General features: G+C 36.5%; 3 protein-coding genes and 1 long non-coding RNA gene across 8 annotated transcripts; 2 read left to right on the top strand and 2 right to left on the bottom strand.

The window, feature by feature from the left end:
- The first annotated feature begins 853 nt into the window (after positions 1-853).
- LOC108475980 (heat shock 70 kDa protein 6, chloroplastic) lies at positions 854-4,858 on the top strand. Its single transcript, XM_017778007.2, has 8 exons — positions 854-1,560; positions 1,974-2,226; positions 2,804-2,883; positions 2,978-3,120; positions 3,213-3,311; positions 3,410-3,599; positions 3,687-4,085; positions 4,178-4,858. The coding sequence occupies exons 1-8, from the start codon at positions 1,012-1,014 to the stop codon at positions 4,577-4,579; spliced, it is 2,115 nt and encodes a 704-aa protein (XP_017633496.1). The 5' UTR covers positions 854-1,011; the 3' UTR covers positions 4,580-4,858.
- An 898-nt stretch (positions 4,859-5,756) lies between these two features.
- LOC108474735 (pentatricopeptide repeat-containing protein At5g04780, mitochondrial-like) lies at positions 5,757-9,120 on the bottom strand. The gene has a single exon (XM_017776745.2). The coding sequence runs from the start codon at positions 8,915-8,917 to the stop codon at positions 6,113-6,115; it is 2,805 nt and encodes a 934-aa protein (XP_017632234.1). The 5' UTR covers positions 8,918-9,120; the 3' UTR covers positions 5,757-6,112.
- A 1,149-nt stretch (positions 9,121-10,269) lies between these two features.
- LOC128290471 (uncharacterized) lies at positions 10,270-10,999 on the top strand. The gene is made up of 2 exons (XR_008280332.1): positions 10,270-10,357; positions 10,511-10,999. It is a non-coding gene; the product is annotated as an uncharacterized LOC128290471 (long non-coding RNA).
- Positions 10,832-19,879, bottom strand: LOC108475835 (putative disease resistance protein RGA3). Of its 5 annotated transcripts, none has more exons than XM_053026098.1 (10): positions 19,647-19,879; positions 13,875-19,533; positions 13,636-13,709; positions 13,235-13,313; positions 12,351-12,451; positions 12,006-12,261; positions 11,693-11,893; positions 11,528-11,616; positions 11,366-11,436; positions 10,832-11,246 (listed from the first exon to the last, which is right to left on the bottom strand). In XM_053026098.1, the coding sequence occupies exons 2-3, from the start codon at positions 19,526-19,528 to the stop codon at positions 13,679-13,681; spliced, it is 5,685 nt and encodes a 1,894-aa protein (XP_052882058.1). In that variant the 5' UTR covers positions 19,529-19,533; positions 19,647-19,879; the 3' UTR covers positions 10,832-11,246; positions 11,366-11,436; positions 11,528-11,616; positions 11,693-11,893; positions 12,006-12,261; positions 12,351-12,451; positions 13,235-13,313; positions 13,636-13,678. The 5 variants fall into 5 exon arrangements, with proteins under 5 accessions (XP_052882058.1, XP_052882056.1, XP_052882060.1 ...); XM_053026096.1 differs by having other exon boundaries at positions 13,875-19,528; positions 19,647-19,873; XM_053026100.1 differs by having other exon boundaries at positions 11,366-11,428; positions 13,875-19,528; positions 19,647-19,873.
- Between the last annotated feature and the right edge of the window lie 1,348 nt (positions 19,880-21,227).

The raw sequence follows: 21,227 nt of genomic DNA, 5'->3' as shown, positions 1-21,227 counted from the left end.
TTGTATATCTGTTGTTTTATTGTTAATTTTGCTATTATTATAAAGACATTTGTTTGCTAAGCTACAACTATGTTTGTATTATTTAGTCTTACAACTTTACAAAAAAATCATTTTAACAACAAAAATGACGGAGGATTAAGATTTTAAATAAAAAAGAGTATAAGAACTCAATGTCTCAAAATTAAAATATATAGACTAAAATTTGAAGGTATAATGTTTTATTTGGCTTTACAACTTTATAAAAAAGTCATTTTAGTCGTCCTTTTAAATTTTTGCTTCTTTTATCTTTTAAATTTGAATTGTTTGTTAATCACCTTAAAATGGATGGAAAAATAAACTGTATTAACTTTGTTGATGTGATATCTATTGTGCATGTTATATCAGTAATTAATTAATTTTAAAAATTAAAAAGATTAAAAATATCTTTTAATCATTTTAAAATAATTTTATAAAAATTTAAAAATTAATTAATTCCTATGTGACAATCAGATGACAATCTAAAAATCAAAAAATTAAATGAATTATTGAAATGATTTTTTTTTAAAATTAAAGGCTCAAATAAATTTTTATTTAATAATAATAAAAGAGAAAATAGAAATCATTTTTGGGCTTTTGGGGCTTTGTTCAAGAGATGTTTCAAACAAAACAAAGTATCTGAATTTTCAGCCCAAATTTTCCAACCACCAGGATTTTTCTCTCCATCCAAACAGCCACAAATTATCATCATCAAGGTCCTAAAAGAAACCCAACACTTTAGATCATTCTAGAAACTAATCCACGTGTCACCACCTAACCCTCACACACACCGCACGCAAACATTCACACTACTCCCTTTGTTTTCTCTTTTTAAGAAAAAATATAAAATCCTATAAACCCTTACTACGCTTTTTCCCCCTTATCTTCTTCCTAGAAGCCTATCCCCCTTTGACCTTCCCTTTTATTAGTTCACTCTCTCTTTTCCCTTTGGGGTTTTGGGTTTCTCTCAATTTCTCAATCCCAATTGTTTTTAAAATGGCTTCTTCCACTGCTCAAATCCACGTACTCGGTGGCATCGGTTTCGCTTCTTCTCGAAAACCCAACCACCATTCACCCAGAACCGTTTTCTTCGGTCAACGACTTGGTAAACCGTCGCCGTTAAACGCAGCCTTCTTACGGTTAGCGAAAACCAATGGAAAACGGTACAATGTTGGGCCGGTTAGAGTTGTGAACGAGAAAGTGGTCGGAATCGATCTCGGGACTACTAACTCGGCGGTTGCGGCTATGGAAGGAGGGAAACCCACGATTGTTACGAACGCGGAAGGGCAAAGAACGACGCCGTCAGTGGTGGCGTATACAAAGACTGGGGATAGGTTGGTTGGGCAGATTGCTAAACGACAAGCCGTCGTTAACCCTGAGAATACGTTCTTCTCTGTTAAGAGGTTTATTGGGAGGAAGATGTCAGAAGTGGACGAGGAATCTAAACAGGTTTCTTATAAGGTTGTAAGGGATGACAATGGTAATGTTAAGCTTGAGTGTCCTGCCATTGGTAAACAATTCGCCGCCGAGGAAATTTCAGCTCAGGTACAGTTAATATTTAGGTTAAATTCTGCTATCAGTCCCTGTACTTTGCGGAGGTGATTGATTTAGTCCTTGCACTTAAATTTGTTCATTTTAGTCTTGCAACAGATGACAGTCATTAATCCAGTTAACTGGACTTTAGCGAGTAATATCTGACATGATATTATAAATATTATGATATACTTGTCCCTTCAGATTTTAGAAATATCAGAACTTAATGAATTTAACTGTGAGGACTGGAATTTTAAAATTTGAGAACTACAGGACTAAAAATGACTGAATCTACAACTTTTGTAAAGTATAGGGACTAATAGCATAATTTAAACGATAATTTACTTGATGTGTTTATTGTGTTCTATATTTAGTATATTTCTATGTTTCTATCGTTAATGGGTTGTTTTTACTTTTCGATGTAGGTTTTAAGAAAGCTTGTTGATGATGCTTCAAAGTTTTTAAACGATAAAGTGACAAAAGCTGTTGTTACTGTCCCTGCTTACTTCAATGATTCCCAGCGGACAGCAACAAAGGATGCCGGTCGAATCGCTGGGTTAGAAGTTCTTCGGATTATCAATGAACCTACGGCTGCCTCTTTGGCATATGGGTTTGAGAAGAAGAACAATGAAACCATCCTTGTGTTTGATCTTGGAGGTGGTACTTTTGATGTTTCAGGTAACTTTGCCGACTTATATTCGACTTATATCCGAACATGGATTTGGGAATGTGATAATACATTAGTCTTGGAAATATTGAATGTACCTATATTGGACATAATATATGTTAATCGGAATCTCAGTGAATGAGTAAAAGTACTATGGAGGTCTTTATACTAGGAGTCAGATTGTATTTTGCCTATTTACTAAAAAAGGGGTAAATTAGTCCATGTAGGTTAAATTAAAGAGTAAACTGGTCTGTTTTGTTAAAGTTTTTATCTATTTTTGAAAAATTGGTGTGGCTAACAGTAGAAATGTATGGAAACTGAAGGACTAATTTACTTTTTGATATAGCATACAAGGATTAATTTGCCCATTTTTTGAGCGGATTTCAAATTGCATTCCGAATCCTAATACAAGGATCTCTATGGTATTTTTTACCGGGGTGAATGTCAAATAAAGGGACATGGTAAAATTTTTTAAGTTTTTTCATGTGTTTGGAGTTTGTTTCAAGGTTATATCTCAAACTCATGTATTGGACACAAGTGAGAGGATACTAGCAAATGTTTGATTGTTCATGTGTTAATATGTTACAGTGCTTGAAGTTGGTGATGGAGTGTTTGAGGTGCTTTCTACATCTGGGGACACACATTTGGGTGGTGATGACTTTGATAAGGTATATTTATACATGGACCGATGATTTTTTCTTTAATATTAATTGTATTTTTCAGTGCTGAAGTATGTTGTATATGTTATGTTTTTGTGTGCAGAGAATTGTTGACTGGCTTGCTGACAGCTTCAAGAGAGATGAAGGCATTGATCTTTTGAAAGACAAACAAGCTCTTCAGCGGTTAACCGAGACAGCTGAGAAAGCTAAAATGGAGTTATCATCTTTGACTCAGGCAAATATAAGGTAAAATTGTTTGTCTGTATTTTCTTCTTGTGCATACTAGTGATTGTGCATTTTCTACATTGTGTTAATAACGTAACCTTTTCGTTTTCCAGTTTACCTTTCATTACTGCCACGGCAGATGGGCCTAAACACATTGAGACCACCATTACCAGGGTTAAGTTTGAGGAATTGTGCTCAGACCTTCTTGACAGGTAGTTTTTATCATGCTAATCTATATATATATACTGTTTGGTCTCTATCGTGTTAATCATTGAAGGTGTTAAGTTTCGGTATCTAATATATGCTATAGGCTCAAGACACCAGTGGAGAATTCCCTTAGGGATGCAAAATTGTCCTTTCAAGACATAGATGAGGTTATTCTTGTTGGTGGATCAACACGTATCCCGGCTGTTCAGGAACTTGTGAGGAAGATGACCGGCAAGGAACCTAATGTGACTGTCAATCCAGATGAAGTTGTTGCCTTGGGTGCTGCAGTTCAGGTGTGTTTGTTGTTTACTTGCTACAACTCATCTTACTAATGTTAAATTCTTGTTTTGATGTTTACCGTCTGCCCCTATCGGTTGTAGGCTGGTGTTTTATCTGGAGATGTCAGTGATATTGTGCTTTTGGATGTGTCCCCGTTGTCACTTGGTCTCGAAACTCTTGGTGGTGTCATGACCAAAATCATCCCAAGAAACACCACACTTCCCACCTCCAAATCGGAGGTGTTTTCAACAGCTGCTGATGGCCAGACAAGTGTTGAGATCAATGTTCTCCAAGGTGAAAGAGAATTTGTTCGGGACAACAAATCTCTTGGCAGCTTCCGACTCGATGGTATTCCACCAGCACCACGGGGTGTTCCCCAGATTGAAGTTAAATTTGACATTGATGCCAATGGCATCCTTTCTGTAACTGCTGTCGATAAAGGAACCGGGAAGAAGCAGGACATCACTATTACTGGTGCCAGTACTTTGCCAAATGACGAGGTGTGCATTTAAATTTAAATTGCTCTGAAACCCTTTCCGATGTAAGTCTTGATGATAAACTGTTTGCTTGATTCTTCTGTTAAAATATACAGGTTGATAGAATGGTAAAGGAAGCTGAGAAGTTTTCAAAGGAGGATAAGGAGAGAAGGGATGCCATTGACACAAAGAACCAAGCTGATTCCGTTGTCTACCAGACTGAGAAGCAGCTGAAAGAGCTTGGAGACAAGGTTCCTGGTCCAGTCAAAGAGAAAGTTGAGGCAAAGTTACAAGAACTCAAGGATGCAATTGCAGGGGACTCAACACAAGGGATGAAGGATGCCATGGCTGCACTCAACCAAGAAGTTATGCAACTAGGCCAGTCACTTTACAACCAACCTGGTGCCGGAGGCAGCAGTGCAGGACCTGCAGCTGGTGGTGAAACCGGGCCTTCAGATTCATCAAACAAGGGTCCTGAAGGGGATGTAATTGATGCAGATTTCACTGACAGCAAGTGAAAAAGCTCGGTTTTGAATCATTCTGGGTATTGGTGTGAAAGGTGGGGGATTGCATTACCTGTCATTTTTGATCCATGGTGGTGAAAGAAAACAAATGGATTTAGGATTTAATAGAGTATGAAGCAGCATATATATATATATATAGAATGTCCAAATAGTAATTAATATAGGGTGTTAGCCCTTCACTTGAACATTGTTTTGAATTGTTCAATATGCATGCCATTTCTTGAGTTTGACTCCTGGATTTAACCAATGTATGTTAAAATCTTTGGTGAAGAAGGAAGTGATTTTTTTTTTTTTTTATGAATCTCAGATTCATGACAGGATTCAAGTGTTATTGCATTGTATTGTTTTCTTACCGATAACCTACTTGTTGCAGTTGAATTTAAGTATTATTGCCCTGGTGCAGTGAGAAAATTATTAAAAGATCCTTTCATTTAAAAAATTGCAGGAATTTTGATTTAGACTTTACTGGCAGCGAGAACCCTCTATTTTTTTTTCTCTCTAGAACCCTCCTTTCTTCTACCCCTATTTTTGCTGTCTTGGCCGCCTTGTGAGCAGCCAACCTGGCTTTAGGGCTGGCATCGCTCACATCTCCGACTGCTATAGTAAGTTCTTTTCCCTTTGCCTTTATTTTCGATAAAATAACTCAAGCAGAAGTACTTTTTGTGTGGTTTTCCTTCGCCGGTAAAAGGTGGTGGTTTGCTTCTCCAAGGGTTCTTTTTTCGTACTGTTAGGCTGCTTATAGTTTCCTCGACTGCTGTTTTTAACGTTCCAATAATTTAATTTCTAATACAAGTGTTTTCATGGTACTTTTACCATATGTTGATTATCAACATCTGAAGTCTTTAAGTTTTACCTAAAACCTAAATTTTCAGTGTTAAAGAACTAAAGAAGTTCACCTATGGCTGATTTCAAGAAAGATTGCTAGTCCATGTATAGCATGATATTTTCAACTAACATAATCCCATTCCTTTTGAAACTTCTTTGTGGTTCATCAAGCATATCCTTTGGCAACTACCTTCTTCTCCCTTTTAGATATAAGGATGAAAGATGAAAGCTTTGAGAATTCGTTGGTTTTGCCTGTTAAATATTCGTTTAGTTGTATCTGGACAAAGTAACTACTTGAAAAAAAAATAGAGATAGAGATCAGAAAATTGTTTGCACAGTTCAAAAATTTCCGAGATCTTAGAAAGTAATTCACTATATTCACTATAATAATCGCTACAAGTTGTGCTTTTAAGTCCAACACACTCAAGCTAGTTACAGTCTCGCTCAATTCTTCTAACTAAATAATTCCCCCTCTTAGTCTTTCCCTCTTGAAAACTTGGACACAGTTCAGTTTACTTACAATTTTGCATTAAAAAACTAGTTCCTAATTTAACAAAAAAAAAAAATGCTCTAATTTGTACATACCTAAAGTATCAATACTTTTAATCAGGTATCGATGAAATTCACCTATGTTAAAGGGGCTAACAGTCACTAATTGAGGCATTAAATGGCTAAAGTATCCATATTCATGAAAAAATATTATCACCAATAATCCCCACAAGAGCATGAACCATCTTTAAAATGGTGGTATCTGTTGATGTCTCTCAAAATAATTTCCCTGGACACAATTTTACTAATGAATTTGAATGCAGTATGGCAATCCATGCAGACTCTAAGATTCTTTTTAACTCTAATTGGAGCTCCTGCCGGAGTGGCAATCAACCCGAAGGCTACTGCAAGTTTTTCACTGTGGTGGTATAGAAGTTTTTCCTTTTCATCCCGTTCCACATCATGAAGATCAATCTCCACCTTGGGGATGTACCCAGCTTTGCTCAAACGCTCACTTAGCTCATCAAGCTTTGCGTAGATTTCTTCACTCCAAACATGGCTTCGGTCTCCCGCTATGAAAGTGTATATCTTGTCTTTAACCTCAATCCAACTAACCCCGGGTTCTTTCTTCACGTTACAGTCTTTCATGAGTCTTCTCATCTTTGCTACATTATTCCACATGCCAACTGATGCATATATGTTAGCAAGAAGAACATGGGTACCGGATTTCTCTGGCTCAAGAATCAAAAGCATCTCTGCAGCACGTTGGCCAATCTCAACATTCTTGTGGATTCTAGCAGCACCAAGAAGTGCACCCCAAACTGAGCCATCCGCTTGGAAAGGCATGGTATTTACAAGTTCCATTGCCTCATCTAATCTCCCGGCTCGACCAAGTAGGTCAATCATGCAAGCATAATGCTCTTGCATAGGCTCAAATCCAAACAACTCCTTCATTGATCTGAAGTATTTTTGGGCTTCAGTAACCAAACCAGCATGGTTACAAGCACAAAGGACACTGACCAAAGTTATCTGATTAGGAGAAACACCATATTTGAGCATTTGATTAAAAACCCGTAGTGCTTCTTTCCCATGCCCATGTTGAGCTAGTCCTCCTATCATTGCAGACCATGAGACTATTCCTCTCTCAGGAATACTAGAGAATGCACGTTCAGCATCATCTATGCTTCCACATTTGGCATACATGTTCACGAGAGAATTTCCTGCAAAGTTATCATACATAAATCCATGCTTCAAGACATGAACATGCACTTGTTTCCCTTGTTCATATGCTGATAGATTTGCAGATGCATTTAGGAGTGAACTACAAACATATGGATCCGGCTCTATCCCTCTATCTAGCATTTCTAGATACAGCTTAAGAGCTTCTTCACCTTGTCCGGACTGAGAATAAGCTGTGATCATAGATGTGAAACCCACCAGATCTACAATCAAGCACTCTCTGAATATTCTTGTTGCATCTTCAAGAATGGCACATTTTCCATATGCATCAATAAGGCTGTTTACAACATAACGGTCAGACTGAAATCCTGATTTTGCAGAGAGTGCATGAACCTGTTTGCAAACATAGTTCACCTGCAAGCTGGCGATGGATTTGAGGACTGTCGATAATGTTGTTTGATTGAATCCAACTCCTGCCTCATGCATCAAAGGAAACAGCAATAGAGCTTCCATATCTTCCCCATTTTGTGAATGCGCAGAGATAACAGCATTCCATGCAATCAAGTCCTTGTCTGGCATCAAATTAAAAACCATTCTTGCATTATTCATCAAACCACTTTTCGAATACATGTCTATAAGTCCAACATGCACAAAAGGATCTGATCCTACATTCAGCTTTATCAAGTTACAATGCAACTGTCTGCCCAATTCCTTGAGACCAATGCCAGCACAGGCTTTTAGAGCACTCGACAAGGTAAACATATTTGAATGTGTTCCAGACAATGTCATTTGCCCAAAAAACTCTAAAGCAGAATCATGCTTATCATTAAGAACGCAACCAGCAATGAGAGCATTCCAAGAGACAATATCAGGTTTCGTCATCTCTTCAAACACGACAACAGCATCCTCAAGATTCCCTATCTTTGCATACATGTCCACAAGTGCATTCTTCGAGAAAGGATCTGAATCATAACCTAGCTTTATCAAGAACCCGTGAATTTTCCTTCCTTCACCACTATCCTCCAACCCAGTGCAGGCGTTTATCATGCTAGACAAACTAAATTCATTAGGCCTTATTCCACTCAAAATCATTTCACGAAACAACTCCACTGCTTCACCAAAGTAATCACTCTGCACATAACAAGAAAACAATGCATTCCATGAAACAACACTCCTTTCAGGTATATCCTCAAAGAGCCTCCTCGAATCACCAAATTTCCCGCATTTTGAGTACAAGACAACCAAACTGTTACCTACATATTCATCAGACTCGAACCCGTTAACCACCACAATTCCATGAACCTGCCTCCCTAACTCCAAATCCTTTGTAAAAGTACAAGCTTTTAGAACGCTAGGAAAAGTGAACTCGTTGCACTTAAGACCCAACAAATGCATATCATGGAAAGCCAAAATGGCATCTCTAGCAAACCCATTTTGGGCGTATCCAGAAATCAAAGCAGACCAAGAAACCAAGTCTGGTTCAGGACTTTCGTCGACCAGTTTCCTGGCATAGCCAAAAAGTTTACATTTTGCATACAAGCTGATCAAAAAGTTCCTACTTTTGGGGTCATTGGTTGAACCAAATTTGAGTGTATGGGCATGGATTTGCATGCCTGGATACAGAGTCTTGGAGGCATTGCATTTTGAAAAGAGTTTAGAGTAGTAGGGAACAGAGAATGACGTCGGATTGGGATCTTGGGTTAAGCTGAGGAAAGGGTTGGATTTTTTGGCGCGGCTTGAAGTAGCTGAGGTTTGAAAACGGTGAAAAGAAGAAGGGTAAGATCGTTGGAGATGAGATTTTTGGCATTGGAAGGAATTGAAAATACGGATTTTCATCATTCATTTGTTCATTAACCTGGTATGGTTAATCTTCTCAACCGCAACTGAGGCCACTACTCCCGCAACAGCACTAACGAAAGCTTCAGCCATCTTTGCTTCAAAAATAATAAGCTTGACATGTTAGAAAAAACTGTTAACCCTATATCAGAGAAGCGAAGAACAATTGTAAACGAAAAGCAATAGATGATTGAAATGAGTAAATTGCACTCAAGATCCTTATACTATTATTATGTTTACGTTTTATCCATTTAACTTTAAAAAATTTTCTTTTTGTCTTTATTTTTGGGCCCTTTTATAAAATTAACCCCAAAAATTTAATTAATTACATAAATAATGCATTTTTTAATTAAACACTTAAATGACCAAAAATCTACCGTAAAAGTTGGTGAAGCCAAAGCGTTTGGCGCCACCAACATGCCATGTCAGCAACCAGGATAAAAAAAATTAACTTTTCGATAGAGTTGTGTAGAACGACGTTACTTAAATAAATATTAGAGAAATATTACAATTTTAAAAATGAAAGTAATTTTTTTTATTTTTGATGGAGCCAAATAAATTGGGCCACCAGCTTACAAAGTTACCCACCCCTTTTTTCTTTTAAAATTTAAATATATTAATCCTTTTTACCTATTAAAAATATATTAAAATTTTAAAATTTTAAAATTGATTATACTTAAAATTTTTTAATATGTTCAAAATTTTAATATACTTTAATATATTGAGTATATTAAAATTTTAAATTAGTTATACTCAACATTTTCTTTAATATATTTAATTTTTTAAATTTTAAAATTTTAAATATATTAAAAATAATTTCTCTTTACCTATTAAAAATATATTAAAATTTTAATATTAGTTACACTTAACATTTTTAATATATTTAATTTTTAAAAATATATTAAATATATTAAAATTTTAAAATTGGTTATACTTAACATTTTTAATATATTTAATTTTTTAAGTTTTTAAAATTTTAAATATATTTAGAAAATCCCTTTTTCTTTACCTATTAAAATATATATTAATTATATTAAAATTTAAAATTAATTATACTTAACATTTTTAATATATTTAAAATTTTAGAAAAATTGAAAAAAAAAGACATTGCAAACTGGTTGCGCCAATATATCTAGCTCCACCAGAAAATAGAAATTTTTTTAAAGTCCCCTCATTTTTTTAAAATTTATAATATTTCCCTAATATTTATAGGTGGCACTATTTTACATGACTCCATTAAAAAATTAATTTTTTATCCTGATTACTGACATTGGCATGTTGGTGACACTAAATTTTTTGGCTCCACTAACTTTTACAATAGATTTTAATTCATTTAGATATTTAATAAAAAAAAAACCTTATTTTTGATATAATAGCTCGAGCAGTAGTTCTTTTTGTGCGGTTTTCCTTCGTCGATTAAAAGCGGTGGTTTGCTTCTCCGAGGTTCTTTATTTTTTTGTAGTGTTAGGCTGCTTTTAGTTTCCTCGACTTCTGTTTTTAACTTTCCATTTCCTAATACAAGTATTTTCATGGTACTTTAACAATTGATCATCAACATCTGAACTCTAAGCTTTTACCTAAAATCTAAATTTTCAGTGTCAAAGGACTTTGAGAAGAGATTTTGGACTGAAAGAAGTTCAACCATGGCTGATTTCAAGCATATCATTTGGTAATTACCTTCTTCGTCTCGCTTTTGGATGTATGGATGAAAGATGAAAGCTTTTATAATTTGTCGATTTTACTTGTTAAATATTCGTCCAGTTGCAGCTGGACAAGAAACTACTAGAAAAAAAATGGAGATGGAGAACAGAATATTGTTTATGCAGTTCGGAAATTTCCTACATCTACGGGCCTGCCTTGCTCATGTACTAATCCACTATAACAACACCTAAAAGTTGTGATGTCGCACTCCTATACTTCTAACTAAATAACTCCACCTCTAAGTATTTTCCTCTTTGATGAACACAATTTAGTTTACATACAATTTTGCACTAAAAATGTAGTTTCCTGATTTAACAAATAAAATGCTCTCTAATTTGTACACTTAAGCTACACTAACCGTTCACTATATATATAAAAAAGGGGCGTTCAAGCACATTCAATAACAATCACTAATCCCCCTAAAATAGTCATTTAAAAAGATCTTCAATAAAATGTATATTCCACAAACATCTGTCATCGAATTCCTTGAAGATCAATTTAAGAGAACTAGGTACTTGGCTTGATTCTCGCATGTAAAGTCTGCACTGATGTACTACCGTTGAAGCTGATAATTATAATTGGCACCAACAAGCTCTCTTTGATATAAATACACAGATGCTAGCTCCTTTTCCTGGTAAAATCCAAACACAGTATTTATGATAAACTAAGTTACTATTTTTATTTCTAATGGAATCCAATTGGTGAACTCAATAAGTTTTAGCTCCTAGACATTCTACGAAGGAAAAGTACCATTGTGAATAGCTTTTCCATTCATATTTGGTGCTGGTCCTCTCCAGTCATGGCTAAGGCCTTCTAGATTACTTCCCCATCAGATAAAGCAAAATCATAAATCTTTGCATGAAGCAAGAATTTTAACCCTTGGATTTGAATTTTAGTTGTTTTATCACTGACCTATGTGAAGCATGTCCGGATCTCTCATATGAAAGGGACTTCCTCTATGACCTTAAGTAACACCACTTCTCTACAGGGAGACACTTCGCCTGCAAAAATGCACAAGGCATAGGTTAAGAAGAGAATGGTGGTAAAGTGGCAAGATGCTGCAATGAACAAGCATACAATATGTTGTCAAGGACAGGTGAATTGGTAGCCAAGGTTAGTTCCATAACAGGGTGGCAATTGTAAGTGCTTCCGTTAGGACCAAAACAAGAATGGCTTTCAGGAACAGAACTAAATTCTGGTCGGATATCACGAGAAACCTTATTCACAATCCTTGATGCTTCAGACAAGTAGGAAAAACACTTGGGTGATGTTGCATGACTGAAGACAACAAGGCAAAAGAAGTGGTTAAAATACATACACAACTATAATTACCTAGTGAGTTGATATTTGAAAAATTTTCGTAAGCAGTCATCCTGTTTAGTTGACTTACTATAATAGTTGATGCCTTCTGGAAAAATGCAGCTTTTGCATAGCAAATTTGTCAGAAACATTTTATGTACAGCAAAACTAAATCTGTACAAGTAGTCACAGCTGACTTGGATCTTTTCTGTGACTGCAATCAAACACAGCTCAATAGCATCAAGTAGTCACACCATTCATGTATGGTGTATGAGCTTTTCCAATACCCCATGTGTGGTGCTGGGCCTCTCCGGTCTTGGCTGAGGCCTTTTAGCTCACTAGCTCATCTGATAAAGTAAAATCATAAATCTTTACGTAGAGAAAAAAAGTTTAATCCTCAGATTAAAATTTAAGTTGGTCATCACTCATCACTGACCTATCTGAAGCATGCCTGGATCTCTCATATTGAAGATTCATGCAAGAGACTTCCTCTATGATTTTAAAGTAACACCACTTCTCTGCAGGGAGATACTTTGCCTGCCAAAATGCAAAAGGCTAGGTTAAGAAAGAGAATGGTGGCAAAGCAGCAAGATATGATGAACAAGCATATGATATGTTTGTCAAGGACAACTGACTTGGAGAAACATGTAACAGGGTTAGTACCATAACGGGTGGCTATCCTAAGTGCTTCCATCAGGAGCTAAACAATAATGGGACTCAGAAACAAAGCTAAATTCCAGTCGGATGTCATAAGAACCCTTATTCATAACCCTTGATGCTTCAGACAAGTAGGAGATATATTTAGCAAATGTTGCATGACCAAAATGCATAAACAATGATAATTACCTAGTGAGTTGAGTTTTGAAAAAAATTTCGTAAGCAGTATTTTTGTTTAGTTGACCTACTATAATAGTTGATGCCTTCTGGAAAACAGAAAGAAAACGGAGGTAAAGCGGCAAGATAGGCTGGCTGCAATGAACAAGTACGTGATATGTTGTCAAGAACTGCTGATTTGGGTAAAAATGGAACAAGGATGGTAGTACCATAACTTCCATTAGAAGCAAACTAAGAATGGGCTTCAAGAAGACAAGAACGATGATGAATACGTAGTAATCCTTAATGCTTCAGATAAGTTGCGAAACCAAAGACTTCATAAGCAAGGTAAAACAAGTGGTCAAAACACAAAGAATGTTCAATTATATAGTTGGTTAAAATTTGAAAATAAATTTTTAAGTAGTCTTCATCAAAGCAAAATTAAAAGTTAATAAATTGCACAAGTGTCATCAATTACATGGAAAAGAAATTGTGACCAGGACTTACTTTTCGATGGATAAATTTAGTTTCTACGTTCTCTCTATGACTGATGAGTCTTTGAGCTGTACAAACTAATTAGAGAATCCTGCAAAATTAAGCCAAAAAATCTGTCATATGGATTAATCAACCAAATTTGTGAACAAATAACCTTTTATTTTTTAAAAAGAATTAAATAAAAAAGCCTACCAAGTTGAAGGGAAATATCTTGTCTAAATGGAGAAATCGACCAAAAACTTGAAAGAATTGCCAAAATGACTATATATATATACAAAGGGACTTCTCATATCCATGAAATGTTTATCAAAGCAAAATTAAAAGGTTGTCTACTAAAATGCAACGATAATCACAGGAAAAATGAACTGATGTAAATTGCATTGAAAAGAAATGGGGATAAAAAAAGAACTTACTTTTCTATCTATATATTTACTTCTGAGACGATAAGTCTATGAATCATTCATATCCATCCAAATCCTGTAATGGTCTGGCGAAAATGCCCCCCAAAAATGAAAGTTTAGTTTGAAACTAGACAAAGGAGTTTAGGAGGAAAAGAACAAGGAGAATAATTATAAGAAGAATTTAGAGAAAATTACATTCTTTTATCAAAAGCTAAAAGTACAGGTGTTTTGGTTTCAGATATTGAACTTACCGCTTGCACATAATTGAGATTCTACTAATGTGGGAGATCTTGGACCACTCAGGGCCGCTTTCCTTGGAACATCTTGCCTCTAATCGAGGACACGCTGAAATTATAAATGTTGTTAATTTGGAGAGGCTTCGCATAACATGTTCAGAAGGCAGATACATGAGCCTATCACATGAAACGATTCTCAGACACTTTACAGAGGAGAGGTTTCCCAACCAATCAGGCAAGGCTTCTATGCCGTGAAACCTCTGTATCTCCAGTTCTTCAAGGGCAGTGAGGTGTCGGAGTTGGTAAGGAAGAGAACTTAGCTTTTCCCATCCAAGCAATCGCAACTCTTTAAGGGAGGCACTGAGGTGTTGGATGGAATCAAAACCTGGGAATTGTTCTAGCTCTTCTGAGAAACCACCAATATCTAACCTTTTCAAGAAATTAAGGCTGCCAAGGAGGTCATTTGGAATGCTCCTCAATGTTGGACACTTTTTGATTGTTAAAAGAACATAAAACTTGGCCACCATACTTTCTGGAATCGATCTTAGATCAGGCAAATCAGATAGTGTCAGCTTGAGAAGACAAGCGTTGGATTGCAGCAAATCTGGTAACAGACGAATTAAGCCTTCGCCTACACCAGTGAAGTCTAATTCGAAGAGAGAATCGAGAGAACCATTATGTATTCTTGGAATGGGCCTCAAATTCGGGCAGTTCACTATCCTCAAATTTCTGAGACGAGTGAAGGTAATCAGTTCATCTCCTATTTGGCTTAAATTTTCACATGCATTAATTTCAAGCAGTTCGAGAGATGAGTTCCTTTCTGTTATTCGAACAATTTCCAGATTGTTGCAGTTTGATATAATTAAATTATGAAGAGAGGAAAATCCTTTTAAAACTGGAATGGAATTTAAGTTACCACAATGGGATAGCTTTAACTCCTTGAGGCAAGTGGCGGTAGACAACCCGTCTCCTATATTGCTTAATTTAGGACACCGGGAAATGAGAAGCTTCTCAAGAGATACACATCTTCCTCTTATCGGAACAGTTTCCAGTTTGTGGCAGTCTGATATATATAAAATTCGAAGAGAGGAAACTCCTTTCAAATCTGGAATGAAACGTAAATTAGGACAATTGCTTAACTTCAATTCTTTAAAACAAGTGGAGGTAGACAACCAGTCTCCTATCTTGCTTAATTTTGGACACGAGGAAACGTGAAGCTTTTCAAGAGATGAACATATTCCTCTTATCGGAACGGTTTCCAGTTCTTGGCAGTCTGATATATCTAAACTTCGAAGAGAGGAAAGTCCTCGCAATTTTGGAATGGAACTTAAATCAGGACAATTGCTTAACTTCAATTCTTTAAGACAAGTGGAGGTAGACAACCAGTCTCCTATCTTGCTTAATTTTGGACACGAGGAAACGTGAAGCTTTTCAAGAGATGAACATCTTCCTCTAATCGGAACAGTTTCCAGTTCTTGGCAGTCTGATATATTTAAAATTCGAAGAGAGGAAAGTCCTTCCAAATTTGGAATGGAACTTAAATTAGGACAATTGCTTAACTTTAATTCTTCAAGATTCGTGGAGGTAAACAACCAGTCAATTTCCAGTTCGTGGCAGTCTGCTATATCTAAAATTCGAAGAGAGGAAAATCCTTCCAAATCTAGAATGGAACTCAAATTAGGACAATTGTTTAACTTCAATTCTTCAAGACAAGTGGCGGTAGGCAACCAGTCTTCTATCTTGATGATATTTTGACAGGAGGAAATGTGAAGCTTTTCAAGAGATAAACATCTTCCTCTTATCGGAACAGTTTCCAGTTCGTGGCAGTCTGATATATCTAAAACTCGGAGAGAGGAAAATCCTTCCAAATCTGGAATGGAACTTAAATTAGCACAACCACTTAGCTTTAATTCTTCAAGACTAGTGGAGGTAGACAACCAGTCTCCTATCTTGCTTAATTTTGGACACGAGGAAACGTGAAGCTTTTCAAGAGATGAACATCTTTCTCTTATCGGAATGGTTTCCAGTTCGTGGCAGTCTAATATATCTAAAATTCGGAGAGAGGAAAATCCTTCCAAATCTGAAATGGAACTTAAATTAGCACAATCACTTAGCTTTAATTCTTCAAGACTAGTGGAGGTAGACAACCAGTCTCCTATCTTGCTTAATTTTGGACACGAGGAAACGTGAAGCTTTTCAAGAGATAAACATCTTCCTCTTATCGGAATGGTTTCCAGTTCGTGACAGCCTAATATATCTAAAATTCGGAGAGAGGAAAATCCTTCCAAATCTGGAATGGAACTTAAATCAGCACAATCATTTAGCTTTAATTCTTCAAGACTAGTGGAGGTAGACAACCAGTCTCCAATCTTGCTTAATTTTGGACACGAGGAAATGCGAAGCTTTTGAAGAGATGAACATCTTCCTCTTATCGGAACAGTTTCCAGTTCGTTGCAGTCTGATATATCTAAAATTCGGAGAGAGGAAAATCCTTCCAAATCTGGAATGGAACTTAACTTAGCACAATCACTTAGCTTTAATGCTTCAAGACTAGTGGAGGTAGACAACCAGTCTCCTATCTTGCTTAATTTTGGACACGAGGAAACGTGAAGCTTTTCAAGAGATGAACATCTTTCTCTTATCGGAATAGTTTCCAGTTCGTGGCAGTCTGATATATCTAAAATTCGGAGAGAGGAAAATTCTTCCAAATCTGGAATGAAACTTAATTTAGCACAACCACTTAGCTTTAATTCTTTAAGACAAATGGAGGTAGACAACCCCTCTCCAATCTTGCTTAATCTATTGCACTTAGAAATGCAAAATTCTTTAAGAGATGGACATATTCCCGCTATTGGAACAATTTCCAAGATTCCGCAATCAGAAACATAGACACTTTGAAGAGCGGAAAACCCATTTAAATTTGGAATTGAGAACAAACCTCGACACTTTACTATAGTTAGCTCCTCAAGAACCGTGGAAGTAGCTAGTCCATCCCCTATACTGCTTAATCGTGAACAATCCTCAATACAGAACTTTTTAAGAGATAAACATCGTCCCGTCAGGGGAACACTTTTCAATAAGGGGCAGTTAGAAACAAACAACTCTTCTAAGCAAGGAAACATGATTGCTGCTGTCGTTGCTGTCCATTCTTTCAGATTTAGCAGTCGCCGTAGGATGAATGTTTTTAATGCAGGAAACACCTCCTTCTGACCTTGATTACTTCCATCGCAATAAAACTCATTACCGATGCATTTCACCTTATCCATATTCCTCAGTGCAAGAAATTTGAGGCTGTTCAGTTGGCCCAATGGTGGAAGACTCTTACAATTGATGCAATTGTCTAATACCAACTCCATCAAATTGTCAAGAATCAGTGAACCAATATTAGAACCATGAACAGGTCTTGACATCCAAGATGGGAGCTTTTCTCCTCCATAATTCCAAATAATTAAGCTTTGCAAACCTGAGTGGGGTTGGAGACCTTCCAGCACTTCCTCACTGGTATCATTGCTAAAATTTGTCCATTCAAATATTACCTTGGTCAATTTTGTTTTAAGCCGTAAATTTGCTTTGCGAGCCTCTTCCTTGTCTCTAACACTTTGAAGATTGCATATCTTCAATTGGCCACCAAGTTCGTTGAGGCATCCTAGAGCATCAAGATGAAGTTCGTTATCCCTAACAAAAAACATTGGCAATGTTTGGAGAGAAATTAGGTGTCGAAGCTCAATTGGTTGAGAACTTCGCTGGTCAAAATGGATGTGCTTCAAGCTTATCAAATTTCTCAATCCATCTGGAATTGCGAGCTCCTTACTACCCATGAACCTTAATGTTTGTAACATGTAAAGTTTGGTTATGGATTGAGGCAGCACTTTGATAGAAGTCTTCGAGATGTCCATATACCTCAAGTGCTTCAATTCGCCGAGGGAAGCAGGCAACTCAAGAATATCAGCACCGGAAAATTTTAGGACTCGTAAGCTTGTGAAGGTTCTTGACAATTTCTTGAACACATCAATCTCTGAGAACAAAGAGTGCAATTTTGGAGCAATAGCTGTTAAAATTATTGGTAAGGATTCCCCATCATAACCAATACTGAGATGCCGAATATGAGAAACTTCATCTGTGCCGGAACTGGAATTTTCTTGGAAAATCAAAGTCTCAAATTTTGAGACAGACAAAGCCAGGTCATGCACCAAGTCATGCATCTTGCACGTCAAAATATTTCCGCATCTGTCCTTCCCCACATCTTGAAGTAAGGAATTTGATAACAATTCATGGAAATATTTGTTCCCAGTATCCATCATTTCTTTAGAACCGCCAAGAAATCCTTCAGCCATCCAGAGTTGGATTAATTGCTCCTTTCTAAAGCAAAAATCTTTAGGAAACATGGCGCAGTATGCAAAACACTTTTTCAAACATGGAGAAGACAAGTGATCGAAACTTAACCTCAGCACACTATAAACCGAATCCCATACATCACTTTTTTGAATTTTCAACCATGCAGCCCGACTCCTTTCAATTCTGCGCATTGTCCCTCCAATAACTTTTGCTGCTAAAGGCACACCGTGACATTGTTTAGCAATTTCCTCGCCAATTAACACTAAGCTTGGAGATATTGGGGAGTCTCCACATGCTTTTTCTTTAATTATGGACCAGCACTCCTCATCTTTTAATTTTCGAGGCTGATGCCTTTGATTAGGAAGTGTTTCCACTTTTAATGCCACATCTTCAATGCGGGTTGTTACAATAACTTTATTCCCCCGATTCTTATTAACCCCTTCCAAACACCACATTAGTTCATCCCATTGTTCAACATTCCACACATCATCAAGTACAAGAAGATATTTGATCTGTTCATTTCCCCTTTTGGCCTGCTCAATCTTCCCCTTCAGTTTCGCTGTTAAAGCATTCAAGTTTTGAGGTATCGAGGTCTGCTGATAATTCATATCATGCTCCAGCATTTCTCTTAAAATTCTTTTCACATTGAAATCATCCGAGACACACACCCAAAATCTTACATCAAAACGCCTTTCCACATCCACATCATGGTAAACTAGCCTTGCTAAAGTAGTTTTTCCGATACCCGCCATTCCAACTATAGGCACAACAGAGACAGTTCGATCATCTTGGGGACTGACTAACATGTCAACAACTTTTGAGACATCATTTTTCCTTCCAACAATGTTTGAGTCATCCAGGAAGGAGACTGTCTCCACATTTGATGGAATAAAAATTCTTTGATCTATGGCTAACTGTTGGAGACCATAATCTTTGGCTATTTTGTTAAGGTCATCCAAGGAATTAAGGATGTCCTTAACTTTATTAGCCATGTTGTGCTGAAATGTGACAGTAGATGGAGTGTCTCGTAGCTTTCTCCATATCCGATTCCCAATCTCCACTTTCCTTCTGAGAAACTCATAAGCAATCTCATCCAGGACCTCATCAGCCTCATAAGCAACATCTCTGAGCCTCTTCAACCAAAGCTTCACTGAGTTCATTTGCTTTTGGTTTCCCTCTGCATCTTGCAAGAAAGTTCCAATCATTTCTAGTGAGTTACCAAGCGTCTGCATCTCATCCTTGAAGCCCCATCCAAGGCTTATCATCTCAACCGCAACTGACGCCGCTTTTGACGCCACTTCTCCCACAACAGCACTAACGAAAGCTTCAGCCATCTTTGCTTCAAAAATAAAAAGCTTGAAATGTTAGGAGTCTATATTAAAGAAGCGAAGAACATTTGTAAATGAAAACGAATTAAAGCAACAGATAATTGAAATGGGTGAAAGATCATACCGAGTTAAGGAAAGGAAAGTAGAAGAGAACTGAAGATGAATTGCTTTTGGTAATTGTAAACTGAAAGGTTCCCTCTTTGATGAAAAAAAGCAAAAACAAATCAATGAGCTTGTCATCCAAAGTCAAAAAGTAAAGCAAAATAAAGCCATCAGCCGCCCCTTCTGACGAGAATTACGAAAGACACGGCGTGATTAGGTGACCCACATGCTTTTTATTATTGCTCGGCTTTTTACCCAATTAATATAAAATAATGAATCAATTATCGAAGTAGGATATGAAAAAAATTAATTATTAAAATAAGTATTTGATACATTAACTCGACCAAATGATGGCACCTCCTCCGCTTTTCCCTATTATTAATCATGTTTAGTTAGCAAACACATCCTATACTCATCTTCAGTTTTAGTTTCAAATGATGGCCTAAGTCCATACCATTGGGTAGTCAGTTTGACCTGCATCAATGCGAAGTTCCACATGATATCAATTTATGTTTGTAGAAGTGGGGCTTGCTGTATTTTTCCTTTTTTTTCACCTCAATTGTTGAAAATAAAATCCCCACTATTGAATCCCTTAACTCATGCTTTGGTGTGTATGGTGTGTGTTAAAAATAAAATAGAATAAAATAAATAAAAATAAAGAACACATAAATTTTACGTGGAAACCCTTTCGGGAAAAAAACCACGGGCAGAGGAGAAGAAAATTCACTATGTCGAAAAATTTTTTTACTCAAATACAAGAGGAATAGACTATGTCTATTTATAGGCTTGCAAAGCCATATTCTAGTAGGATTGAAACACCTTATCCTAATCAATATAAAATAGATGGAGTTTAATAAGGTTTAAAACCTTATTCTAAAAATAAAATAAAAGAAGTCTAGTTCTATATGGATTTTACTTTTATTTTATTTTCCATCGTATTTTATTTAAATAAGAATTTGGGTCACTTAATTCTAACAATCTCCACCTTGACACAAATTCTCAATGAACAAGTTCTTCATCGCGAACTTTCAATAAACAAGTTCTTCACCTCTTCCAAAAACCCCTTAAGGGTTTAACTTCAACAATGAACACCAACCAAGTCTAAGCAATGCTCAAACTTGGTTATAGGAAGTGACTTAGTCATTATATCTGCAGGATTTTCATGAGTGCTAATTTTGCTCACAACAATATCACCACGAGCAATAATATCACGAACAAAATGATACCGAATATCAATGTGTTTTGTTCTCTCATGAAACATTTGATCTTTTGTAAGAAAGATGGCACTGACCGTCACCCTTTGCAACAAGCCTTGCTTTATATCCGGGTTCTTCAACTCCTGAGTCCCTTCTTTCTTTTTAAACACCCATTTACAACGAATGACCTTTTTACCTTTAGGAAGTTTTACAAGATCCCATGTTCTTTTTTGTGGAGTGATTCCATCTCCTCTTGCATAGCAAACATCCACTTTTTCGAGTCTTCACACTAATCGCCTCGGAATAATTAAATGGCTCTTGATTCGCATCTATATCTTCACCACATTTAAAGCATAAGCAACTAGATCAACCTCGGCATACTTCTTTGGAGGTTTAATTTCTCTTCT

The sequence above is a fragment of the Gossypium arboreum genome, chromosome 3, assembly GCF_025698485.1.
Source record: "Gossypium arboreum isolate Shixiya-1 chromosome 3, ASM2569848v2, whole genome shotgun sequence".
NCBI classification, from domain to species: Eukaryota; Viridiplantae; Streptophyta; class Magnoliopsida; order Malvales; family Malvaceae; genus Gossypium; species Gossypium arboreum.
The sequence above is the reverse complement of the archived record's forward strand: the minus strand, read 5'-3'. Positions and strand labels throughout refer to the sequence as shown.

Coding starts and splice junctions, on each gene's coding strand:
- LOC108475980 (XM_017778007.2), top strand. CDS start 1,012: ATGGCTTCTTCCACTGCTCAAATCCACGTACTCGGTGGCATCGGTTTC. Junction 3,600..3,686: donor CCTTGGGTGCTGCAGTTCAG/GTGTGTTTGTTG, acceptor TATCGGTTGTAG/GCTGGTGTTTTATCTGGAGA. Junction 4,086..4,177: donor GTACTTTGCCAAATGACGAG/GTGTGCATTTAA, acceptor TAAAATATACAG/GTTGATAGAATGGTAAAGGA.
- LOC108474735 (XM_017776745.2), bottom strand. CDS start 8,917: ATGATGAAAATCCGTATTTTCAATTCCTTCCAATGCCAAAAATCTCAT.
- LOC108475835 (XM_053026098.1), bottom strand. CDS start 19,528: ATGGCTGAAGCTTTCGTTAGTGCTGTTGTGGGAGAAGTGGCGTCAAAA. Junction 13,710..13,874: donor ATCTCAATTATGTGCAAGCG/GTAAGTTCAATA, acceptor CATTTTCGCCAG/ACCATTACAGGATTTGGATG.